The sequence below is a fragment of the Pterocles gutturalis genome, unplaced genomic scaffold, assembly GCF_000699245.1.
Source record: "Pterocles gutturalis isolate BGI_N339 unplaced genomic scaffold, ASM69924v1 scaffold1652, whole genome shotgun sequence".
In the NCBI taxonomy this organism is placed as follows: domain Eukaryota; kingdom Metazoa; phylum Chordata; class Aves; order Pterocliformes; family Pteroclidae; genus Pterocles; species Pterocles gutturalis.
The window spans coordinates 98,949-111,408 of NW_010107607.1; the positions used below are offsets into that span (position 1 = coordinate 98,949).

The following is a 12,460-nucleotide window of genomic DNA, read 5'->3' on the forward strand; positions in this document are numbered from 1 at the left end:
GGGTTTTTTCAATTATTGATGGGATAGGATGGGAGGAAGAGAGAATTTATCAACAAATTTGCCACCCGGTCCCCTTATGGCATCTGTATTCTCACATGATGAGAAACAAAGGTTCTTTATGAGACATTTGTATTCTGCAATTTTTAAGAACAGGAAATCACCATTCAAGTTACAAAGTGGTACAGAAAAAAAGTAATTTGGCCTGCAGGTTTTTCTCCTTCAGAAGAAAACAGGAATTGTTGTTAGGCAAATTTTGATTCCTAACAACATGTAGTCAGACAGACAGGGCATCTGACTGTACACACGTGAGAGAGGCAGGACGGAAAGTACACTTTTGGGGCTCTGTGTGAATGCATCAGAAGACAGGGAATACCTCCTCCTGCAGTAGATCAATTCTTTATGTGATGATACTTTGGCAAGCAAATGAAGATGGGAGACTCCTGGTTTAGAGCACAACTGTAAAGCACAAGTGAAGCTCACAGAAAATCAAACTATTATTTTTAAAATACCTTCCCCTCAATTTTTGGCTCTTTGCATTCTTTTTTTGACAACTTCTCATTTCTAATTAGATCTCCTACCCATAAATGTCAACAAAGTAAAGCCTGTCGGGCTTCAGTGCTGCAGAGGAGCACAGAGCAGTCTTTGCTTGCCGTCAGTGCTAAGTCTGGACTGCTCTGCGCATGCCCCATCCCGTTACCTTTTACTGCCGTTTTGACACTAGTAAACACATACACATTTAGTTGTGGAATATCCCCTCCTTCTCCTTCCTTGATTACAGGCAAGCTCTGCAGCCTCTAAGACAGCTACCCCCTCAATCACCTTCCCCCCAGAATTTAAATCAGTTATGCTAAACAGAAGACAGAAAGAGCTTGTAATCATATTTGTCTTCTACTTTGGGAGTGAATTCCTGTTGTGTGTGGCTTTTTTTTTTCCCCCTTCCAAACACTAAACTGCAGGGAAGTTACATAAACAGGCAGTTGAAGGCTGGGTGAGCACATACCAGCCCTAACACTGAACACACGGGCTATTTGACAGGCTCTGTACTACTCAGTATGGCAGACATGGAAATTCCTGACTTTCTGGATTAGTATCCAAGTGAAAGACTTGCTCTGAAAGGCAGTAGACCAATTTTAAGATTATTTTGTCCAGGGGGGCATGGACTGTGGAATGGAGTAATTCCCTTACTGCAACGGAGTTTTCCTGTGAGAAATTATGCCTTGAAGAGTACCAGCACCCTTAAAAACTCATCTGGGCCAGCAGCTGCAATAGGCTGAGGAGGACCAAAAAACAAAATAAAAGAAAATTTAACATTCCTTTCCTCTTCCCTTCACATTTCACAGATTTGTTTGTCATTTCTCTCAACACTTTCATAAGCCATGACTGACAGGCAGATTGACAAGAATTTATGACACTACTGTCAGCATTCTACCAGCCCAAAGAAGCTGTTTGGCCATAGAAAATGTTGGTATTAACTTTGCATTCAACTGATCAAAAGAATCCAACCAGTTTCCATTTAGTTCTGGTCTGACTAATGAATAAGATGACACAAGAACATACCAGGAGTGACAGGTAACTTCAAAGTTTAAAACTATCTTAAAATGACCAAAGAAAAATGTAGTTAATGGCAGCGTCTTTACTGCACTGAGAGCTTTACATTTGTTTGTAGAATCTGTAATGAAAACACAGTGATGAGTGTTTAGTAAACAAGGGACAAAAGTAAATTTATAAAAAAAACACTTAGAAGGCTTACTGGGTGGCGTCGGACTGAGAGAACTTTATCCCTTTTAGAATCATCAGTGGTAGAGATATTAATGTTATAATTATCGATTTCGTGTATTTGTGCATATATGTATATGTGCATACATGTGCAAGGAATTATAATGCCCCAGAATTATTGCAAATTACCCGAAGCATCAACAAGCTAGTATTTCACTACACAAACTTAGAAAGCTAAAGAAATAATAGAAAAACTTCACCTAACTGTAAATTGTCACAAAAAGAATGATGTTGAGAACTGATAAAGAATACACCAAAGTTTTAATATTGGACAACAAAAAAGACAACAGTTAAGACAAATGAAGCCAGTAAGCACTCTCCTCTGTGTAGCACAACAGGGATGTACAACTGCACAACTTTCAGATATCTCCCCTTCTGTTTTCATATTCAGTTCAGTTCCATCCTTTATCAAAGAACTTCCCCACTGGACTACACTATAATAAAAGGCCATGCTACAAATACAGACTTCTGGAGGTCTACTAGCATTACAAAGAAACTAAAACAAAATAATAAAGGTCCCTAAACAGAATATATGCAATTTAAATGTACTTTGAATCAATGTTAGAGCATACAAATTTACGACAGCCAAGTATGTTTCTTCACTATGAAAAAGATAACATTGCTTGCTGACCAAGACTGCACATTTTTCTGGTCCTGCTATCTACTTGTGCTGTGTCTCACCCTCTAATACTCCCATCTCCTATCATGGACTTGTGTAATAAAAAGAAAAGTTAAAATATTTTGTCTTCTCTTGCCTCTCTATCAGGAAAGCCAGTGAACTAAGGAAGTGATTATAGAACAAACTCCATTCCTTTAAGAGGCTCAGGAGAGGTGTTAGCTTGTCTGGAGAAAAAGGGAGCAACACAACAGATTATTTTCGTAGTGTTGTTCTGTCACTCGAATTCAGCAATGATCAAGGTCACTGTAAACAAGCAAACAAACTACATAGTGGGACAACAATTCCAAACATTTCTTCCTTGAAAAACCACCATTGCAATTGCATTTGTCGGAAAGTTCTTGCTTCCTGAAAAATTCAGGAATTTAATTTGACAAAAGACAAAATCACCATTCAGTCTTCAGGCAAAGGAAATGGAGGGATGCAGCTGCTCTCCCACTGAGTGATGTCCTGTCATTCAGGACAGCGAAACAGCTTCTTCTCATTTGGTGATTGAGGACAAAAACCTCATGAAGTCAAATCACTTCAAAACAAAAAATTACAACTACATCTGATTAAAATCAATGCAAACCTCTCAATATACACTATTGCTTCAAATGAAAAGGGTGGCAACTTCAGTCTGTTAAGAAAGGGACAGTGCTCATTCTAAATTATTGTGTCTATAAAAATATACTATCCCACAAACATAGCTACCTTAGGTTTTTTTTCAGTTTTTTAAAACATTACAATTCATACCTTATATTAAAATTGTTTATCCCAGAAGTCCTTAGAGGCCCTATATTTATTCAAATAGCTCCCACCTTCTGGGATGTGGGGGAGTATATTTAGATAGTAAACCACAAGCAACTGAAGGTATTAAGAGTAAGTTCTGCTTTGTCTTGTTACATACTGTTTGTTATGTAACGGAAGAGTGCTGTGTGATTACATATTCAACAGATCACTGCCTACAGAGAGAATGTTTCGGGCAGAAGACCAAAGACTAAACCAGACCCTCACAATAAGAGAAAAAGCCGAATTATTACTCCAAAATGGAGAAGGATGAGGAAACATGAAGAAAGAAACAATGGGCTGTGTTCCATCTCCAATACAAGACAAAGGGGCACTTCAGTAGAGCATCCAAAGACTGCAGCCCTCAAAGGCTATTGCACCAACCTCTGCACAATTATAGCTGCAACACCCTTGCAAAAAAAAGGCATTATATTGTGCAGTGAGACTGAGGGGGAAGAGGACAAGAAAAGTCCAAAGTAAAACAAAAAAAAAAATTAACAAACAATACTGGGGGTTGGTTTGTTAGTTTTTCAGATTTCTAATTGTTTCTAATCGGACATTTAACTAAAACCTCCCAAATGCAGTTTCAAGAACAATTACATTAAGAGTATTTCTTCAAGTTATCTTTTCTTCTATTACTAACCACCTGAAAAAGGGGGTCAAATCATGGCAATGTGAAGCATGACATTTGCAGAAGACACCAAGTTTGATTCTTCCTGCCACAACCAGGATTTATTTATTTTTTCTTCAATGTGCTTAGATAGTAAAGCTATAAAACAAGATGATAAAAAGGCTGAAGAAAATCACTGCTCTATTTGCATGCAGATCCCCTAAATTTTTTTCTGTGCTGGCTTTGAAACCAAGAGGGAAAGAAAGCAGAGCACAATGAAAATCCATTTAAGTTTAGACAGGGATTCATAATGTAGATTACGGGTTTTAAAACAAGATAAAAAGGTCAAATTTGTATTTCAAATCAACCACTAAAATCCTGGTTACATTTAAGTTCATTTTTCTGGCTTTGGTTCCGTCATTAGCAAGTCTCCAGCAGATAAGAAATTTTTTTAAGATGCTTTTACATTTAAAACCAAATCTGTCTATCCAAATCAACAATATTCCTTTACACAAACACTATATGAGCAAGTATTTTAGAAATAAACTTAACATATTATTTTAGTAACTAAGATACAACCCTTTTTTCAGAGAAAGGAGTTGAAGAGAAACAGATTCAATCATTCACAGATAGATCCAGTAAGATGTGAGTTCTGGAACCCTTCCCAACCCTCAATCTTTCTTAAAAAGGTTGAGAGCAGTTTCTTTCAGCTGCTTTACTGAATTTCTGCATTTACATTTAGATGACCTCTTAAATTATAAGTTACTGGCTTATTACTGAAACGTTCCATGTTTCAGAAATAGGTATTTAAATTAGATAAAGCTTGACCAGAATGAATGAAACCTTCTTCTATACTGAGTATCAGCAGAAAAAGACTTCTGCCTACATCCAACTTCTCTAACCTTCCCCCACCCTCAAAAGTTTAAACTTTTGATGCAGTATCTGGGTGTATAAGACAGTGTGGATATGAGATGCTACAGAATTCTGGACAAAGAATGATTGTAGAGCCATGAGGAAGTCCGGCATGGGAAATAGTTATTTCTTAATAACTTCAATATGAATTTCACATAGAATACCAGAACGAAAGTTAAATCATCTCAGTGTACCTACAGATTTTCAGAATGCCATATCCATATGTATTTTGTTATCTGCATGTACAATGGTTTTGCATACTTTAAAAATCAGAATTTGTATCATGGGCTGAGCCTCAGTACTCTCCTATGCCCTCTACAGAGTTCAGTAGGAAAGCTTTCCTAAAGCACTTAACAGATATCCTCCTCTCAGTAGCTCACAAACATCCCAGATAGCATGGGTATACGTTCTGAATTCTAACATTCTTGGTGGAAAACAGAGAAACCGTAGCCCAAGTACTATGCCAACAGGCAACTAGATTAACAGAACATTGTTTTCCGGTGAAGGCGGATACTTATCTCTACGCTTCCTTGCAACAAGAACACTTCTGAAAGAAGCTGTCTAGGCTGCAATAGAACAAATACTGATTTGGCATGATTTGACACAGTCCAAGTAGTACTTTGGCTTTGAGATTATTAGAGTTTTAAAATTAATCCCCAGATGTAAAAGCCAGGACAAGAGGTTTCCATCGAGGTTGTGTTGTCACATATACCTAGTAGATCCTCCTCTTCTAGAGATGAAATGAAAGAAACAGTACCAGTGGTTAATCAGCCTAGGGGCAAGTGGGGGGAAAAAAAACCCCAAAAAACCTAAACAGACAGACACTACCATGATTTGGAAATGCTGAAGCACATCCCTGAAACATTCCTTATTTTCAGCAACAAAGATACACAGAAAACCTGGGAAACCCTAACCAGAAATGCTCCAACCCCATATGAATACTAAAATAGGGCAGTTGTTGCAGTAATGAAGCACATGAACAAAGTGCTATAAATTCTGCAACAACTAAGATCACAAATTATTTTACTTCATCACAAGCATCATCAACAGACACCTGAGTTGACATTTATTTACTAAAACAAACAAGCAAACCACCACCACCACCAAAAAAAACCCCAAGCTTTTCTAGCATTAGTTGCTGCTATAAGGCCACAGACTCACCTCCCTTGTTCATACAAGCGCAGCAGGGCTTGTTGAACAACTGTCTGTGCAAGATCCAGTTTCCTCTCTTGGACTAGGCTTCCCAAGTAAGGCATTTGATAATTTTTATAATCTTTGTGAGATGGGAATGAATTCTTTATTATTGATAACTTAAAGTTTTAGTCACTGCGTATTTTATGATGCCCAAGAGAACAACTCCTGTAAGTACTGCAAGTATTCACAAAAAGCAGAAATATAAAAGTTAGACTGGTTTGATCTATTTATTTATAATAGGAGGATAATGAAGCATGGTAATAGATAAGCATAAAATTAGCATCTGTGAAAAAAGACCTCTTTTGGAGGTCTTAAAGTTCATGTGCCCTACATGAAATCCACTCCAGAACAAGGACACTTGTGAAGAAAGCTGGTATCACTGTTCCAAGACAGATCAAAATATTTTGCCTCTGCTACTTTACCTAAGGGTTACTACAAAGCATCTTTCTTTCTTGAAAAAAAGGGGCTTTAGGGGCCAGAAATTACATCTGGTACAGATCAATAAAGTTTCCCAAAAATCTGCCTGTTAATCCATCCAAGTAACATAACTGTGAAATGTAGATGTAACTCTCAGCTAAATATGAAATTCAGGCATGCATTATTTTGGTTAAGGAGAACATGAAGCAGAGCAACAGAAAGGCTTCACCACGTCTTGGACAGAAAAGCAGTGAAAACAAGCAATCCTTGCCACACCAACAGGCAATGGTCAATACAATGAGAAGAGGAGGTGCTGAGATGATAGTATTTATTTAAATCATGACACTGACAGTGCAATGACTATATCTGGTCAACTTAAAAAAAAAAAAAAATAAACCAAAATAGTGTCATTAGCCTCTCAACTGTGCTATGGAACACAATCTGTTGAGATGTAATACATATTGCATATTGAGACGACAGTTTTACGCAGAAAGTGTACTTCATTCAGCTACTTTCACGTACAAGAACAGCAAGTCTGGTATGGAGAGCCTTGAACAAATACTTACGCTTTCTGTAATTAATTTTGTAGCCACTCTGAGACTTCTCATAGCTTCTAATCTCCCCCCAAACCAGTACTACTCTTAATGCTGTATGCTTTTTGGTGCTTCTTAACCTACAAGTAGTTCTTGAAGATACTTTTCCAATGAGGTGTTTAAGAACAAACAATTTCAAGTTCCAAAGTAATGATTACTGCTGCACATTATGAGCTGCTTAACCCAAACAAATTTTCAAGGTGTAATAATCCTTTACTAACAGCTAGCACAGAATAGTAGCTCAGGAACCCTTCCAAAAAGGATAAGAAGTTATTTCTCTTGTTCCTGAAGAGATCACTCAGAAGAGACTATTAGGATTACTCCTACTCCTTTGGGATTCTGATGACATCAGCCAGACAGCATATGTTATCGCTCACCTGAAGACAGGATCTTATACCTCAAGAACAGCCTAGTAAAAAGGCAGCTGAGTTCATTTGACACTATAGCTACAGATCCTGACTTCCGTGGTAGTTCAGCTGCACATTTTATGACAAGTTTGGTAACCATACTTGACCAGGAAAACAACCAAGCAAGTCCTCCTTCCGAAAAAGACATATTTGTTTGACCTTGCTTTTTTCTTTTTACTTTTTTTGAAATTAAAACAAAACAAGCCACCTCAGGATCTGGCTGTAATGGCTATAACAGGATAATCAAATATCTGATGAGCACAGCTCTCCAATCTTACAGAGGGAACTTGTGGTTTCTGCTCATCTCTACTAATTAGATGCAAGTATCAGAGCAACATCACCACCTTCAGTGGTCCCCATCTTCCTGTATTTATTTAGCACTGAAACATAAAAAGCAGCAGACAATCCTCAGACTGCTGCTGTTCTCCTCTTACTGGGTTTCTAAATCTTTGCCATTCACCGGGAAAGGCACTTTAATATTATGTAGACATTGGATATAATGAAGTTGACCAGAACAGCTTTGCTCTGCGAAGATGAAATGGCAACATAAACACATGACAAGGACTAGTGGAATTTCTCCAGTAATTTGCAACTGCTCCCCACGTAGCTGCTGCAAAGTCACTATAGACTGCACCCGGCAGAAAATATCAAACTGTCAAGTTTCTGGTATAATACTAAAAGAGGGCTGCAAGAAAACTGGATAGGAAGCTCTGTGGAAGGTACAGGTTTTGGATTTGTGTACATCTTACACAGCTGGAATCCCTAAACTAGCAAGTATAGCAGTGTGTGGACTTCCAGGTTTGTTCCGGACGCAGAGTTGCTGCTTTTCTGAGCTACTACACCCGTGTGAGGAAGTCATGCCAGGAAGCCACGCCAAAAGGGCAAGCTGTCTTATACAGAACAAGCTCAAATGTGCCAGTATCACATACTGAGCTGTTCTTAGGGTTAGAGAGCACAGAGCTACTTTGGGACCACCAGCACAAGAGCTGCAGGTATATATACTCTCTCTGTTTCCCATACAGAAACTCCAGATTGCTCTAGGGATTGGACTTGGATTACCTCATATTAGCAGACGAGGTAAAGCTCCGCCGTTCTCCTCCAAACAGGAGCATTGTTTCACTTTTAACAAAGCACTGAGCGAGAAAAACTTAGGAAAGTCCTCATTCCCAACTGGTAATGTTGCAGGAACTGACAAAAGCAACGACTCAAAAAGCAGCCACCACAAAATCCAGTCCTGAAGCATACTGCCACTCTCATGAGCCGTGCTATCAAGTGGGCAACTATCGGAGTCCATGGGTTTGGCGTCGATTCAACCATTTACCATGTGATACCTACCACCAATAACACAGAACATTTGGAGGTGGTGTCAGACCACTATGAGTGTAGTACCTTGGCATAAAAGTTGCTAAACCAGGTCTTATCAGAAGAGGCCTGGATTTTAAAGTAAACTCCTCAGGTGGAAAGATACCAGAGGTGGGGGAAAGAAGGGTGAAAGGCAGGAGGGGAGGGAAGAAAGAGCCATGGCTTGTCCCACTTCCTCTCCCTTTACCTTGGGAAAGTGAAAGCAGTACAGCTGTTTCTCGGAGGCCTGGAAAAGGTGGTGGTTATGAACAGAAACCTAACTCACGTCAGAGCTGGCCAGATCATGTTTATTCCTAATTGAAAACTGACTTGCAGATAAAGTTTTAAACAGCCTCCCTTTATATTAACAAAAAATGCCCAAATAACAAGGAAACCCAACAACAGGGCACTGGAATATTTGTTAAATGATATGCCTTTCACCTCAGCAAAACAGTAATCTGCTATGTCCATGAAACAGAGATATAATTACCTCACACAAAAGGCAGTATTTGAACCATGGCATTTTTTGATAAATCAAAAGAGTAAGAGCTTGGACAACAAGAAATTGAGAGAGAAACCTGCCCAGAAATAAAACTAGACAAACAGGTTCTACATTAACTTGTAACCTACAATAAACAGATACTGAAGTGCAAAATTAATCAGCTTTTACTCCAGCTTCCACTTTGCAGACACAATCAGCTATGTAAAACCACAGTATGATGCACTACCATTAAGACTTTGGATGTTGGTGATGAAATAACAGCTAGAGCAAGGGCCTGAAACCAAAGAACACCAATATTAAGATAATACAATTATGATCACAGAGAACAACACGTATATCACTAGTCTACATGTGGAAAAACATTTGAAAAATCTCCTTCAGCGTGTTCCCTAGTATTATGTTTTTCTTTATTTATTTTGAACCTGCACAGTTGCAAACTCTCCCTGTGAGAGAAAGAAAAGCCCCAGACTTTTACAATCAAGGAGTTATATCACAAAACAACATCTTGTGACCTTCAAATGCTTTTCCTTCTGCCCTTTGGGCTTTAAAGTGCACTATGCAAGAAAAAAAAGCCAGAAGCATCACCCTCTGTTTCAAGCACTCTGAAAAGAATAGGGGTATAATATTGCAAAGTCTAGGACAACCACCTGCTTGATCTCAGTTTCGTAGTTTGGTAGCTCACTGCTCTGGCACAGGACCAAATAACGCTATCACACTCCAGCCATCAAGTCTCAAGCACTCTGGGAAATAAGTGTTGACATGGTTTTCTCCTGACCATTTCTGGCCAAAACACAACTCAGAGAAGCCAAACCACCTTTCTTTTAATCTTAAATGAAGTGCACACCAGGAAAAATTAAAGGCCACCCTTAATTGACAACTGATATGAAAGGCTGCAGAATAAACTCTGTAGATGGGCATATTAAATATTGCCTCCTCATTCTAAAAAAAACCCAAACAAATATGCTAGACTTGTTGCTGCTAATAAATATATCACCTTTTAGTCCAATTTATCCTCATTAACAATGAACAGAACAAAGAATTACTCCAACTATTGACAGTGCCCATACCTTTTACCTCCAAGCAGTGATTCTGAAAAGTCTGAACTAGACTAGTGTTATTCTCCCTAACAAAATTAAGAAAACAAACTATTTAATAAAATTCTTGAAAGCATCAGCACTGATCATTCTAGGATGAATAATATACTCAAATCATAAATAAATGATAAATATTTCTGATACTCGGAAGAATGTTTACACAGTTCTTTAAACTCATTAAGTAGTTTTAATAGAAATAAGGATAAATGCAAACAGTAATACAGCATCTATGTGTGTGGTTCTTCTCTGCATGTGTGACCTTGGGAGAAAGTGAGAATCAATATTAACTAGTAAACCTGAAGTTCACAGGAAACTGTAATATACATCTCACATTTGAGATGTGTAAAACCAGGACCTAGCCAAAGCCGGTTCACTAGCCAAAGCATTCATTAATGTTTACCTTTGTTATACAACACTGTTCTGAATTACTCACTGAGAAACTTAATACACACAGAAGTATCCCCGCTATGTAGGTTTCTTCCTCTGAGATAAAATGATTCCAAACCACATTCCTTTAAGTGGAGTCTAGCAACAAAAACTAAATAGAGGGGGAAAAGGACTCCCAGCAGCATTCTTATTTACAACTTGGTAAAGCAAAATAAAAAAGCAAAATTTCTATTTCTGACCATGTTTAAAAGAAGCAAAAAACCAGATGAACTTGACCACAAAAGTTAATGACATGTAATACAAGTATACAGACCTTTTCAATGAATAGAATTCACTAGGTTACAGCAAGCAAAACCAGCTCTTTTCAGATGACAAATAAGGGCACGGACCACATGCCAAAATCAGAAGGTACCAAGTCTAGCTTATCAGCCAACTGACATCTAAGTACATTTTTCTTTAATTCAGAAACAGGAATAGAGAAATAGTTATTTTTTTCTGAAACCTGGTTATTAGGAAGCTGAAATACCTCATGCTCCAACAGTTAAAGGGCATCTCAATATTTAGAGGCCTCCTGAGCTCCCTTGCCCAGGTACACATCCTGGCTAGGTCTTGGCTGCATGTCTGGATGAAGCTTCTGTTTCATGCATCCCATACTACTACATACCCTGTTCTGCTCTGGAGACTTACTTTACTTTTACAGAAACAGAATTTATGGGGTACTCCTAGTGTAGGCAAGAAACAGACCAGAACTCGAGTGCATCAGTCCTTCATTGAGACAAAGAAAGGGTATCATAGAGAGTCACCCGTTTGTGGGAAGCACCTACTGAAATACCTGAAATGAAGATTAGCATATGAACAATGAAATCTCAGGATGATTAACAAACCTAACAAAGGAAATAATGTAAAAAAAAGTTCTACCTTCTTTTCAGTGGGACTTGAAGTCTTTGATACTAAGGCTGCTTCAACAAGACCCTGCTCAAGTAAGGAGTCATATTTTATGCTTCTTTTTCTGTTTCTCCTCTCCTTGTTTGCTGGCTTTTGTTCATTCTCCTCTGACTGTGACACATCTGCACCATTGTCTCCACAAATGGAAGATTCAAAAAGAGGCTTTCCATTCATGTAGGTTTTAGTGATTTTCAGCTTAATCTCTGGAGAGCCATTCTTGATAGGAGTAGTGTTGGGTGGTGTTCCAACTCCCTTTATTTCCTGGGGTTCAAAGCGCAGCTTGGCATCTTGGGCCCCAGACTCGCCATTAAACACACGAGAGGTTAGATCTTTCAATTTATCAGCTGGAATAAATGGAAGAGCCTCATGGCCATTATATTTTTGCATGACACCTTCTTGCAGAGTGGCAGAAAGTTGTGCTTTGCCCAAGTAGACAGAACACTCACGATTCACTTCACAATTCTGAGTTTTTCCATTGGTATTTCCAAGGATCTCTGGTACTTGCTTCATTTTGATGTAGTTAATTTTTCGAGTTAACAGTTGAGAACTTCTTTTGATGCTAAAGTCCATTCAGCCCAGATGTTTCCAGTCTTACACTGCTATATTAAGACAAAAAGGCAGAGAATATTTTTAATAATACAGAAATGTCAAAAGCTGACAAGTATTCAAGATAGATGTCCCCACTAATATAACACTCAATGTATTTCATTCAAGTTTTTCTTAAAAAAAGTGTTGCTTACAATCTTCATAACCAAAATACTTGAATATCTGTTAATATGTATTACAAAAAAGTCCAAGAAAAATAGATTGATGAATCATTAATTTTATTAAAACAAAA

The 12,460-nt window shown here is 38.2% G+C and overlaps 1 protein-coding gene across 1 annotated transcript in view; it reads right to left on the bottom strand.

Annotated features, from left to right (window-relative positions):
* Nucleotides 1-12,225, bottom strand: part of WHSC1 (Wolf-Hirschhorn syndrome candidate 1) — a 58,547-nt gene extending 46,322 nt beyond the window's left edge. Inside the window, exon 1 of the mRNA XM_010088145.1 lies at nucleotides 11,596-12,225. Coding sequence (XP_010086447.1) covers nucleotides 11,596-12,192 — 597 coding nt within the window. The 5' untranslated portion in view covers nucleotides 12,193-12,225. The remainder of the gene's footprint in view (nucleotides 1-11,595) is intronic.
* Between the last annotated feature and the right edge of the window lie 235 nt (nucleotides 12,226-12,460).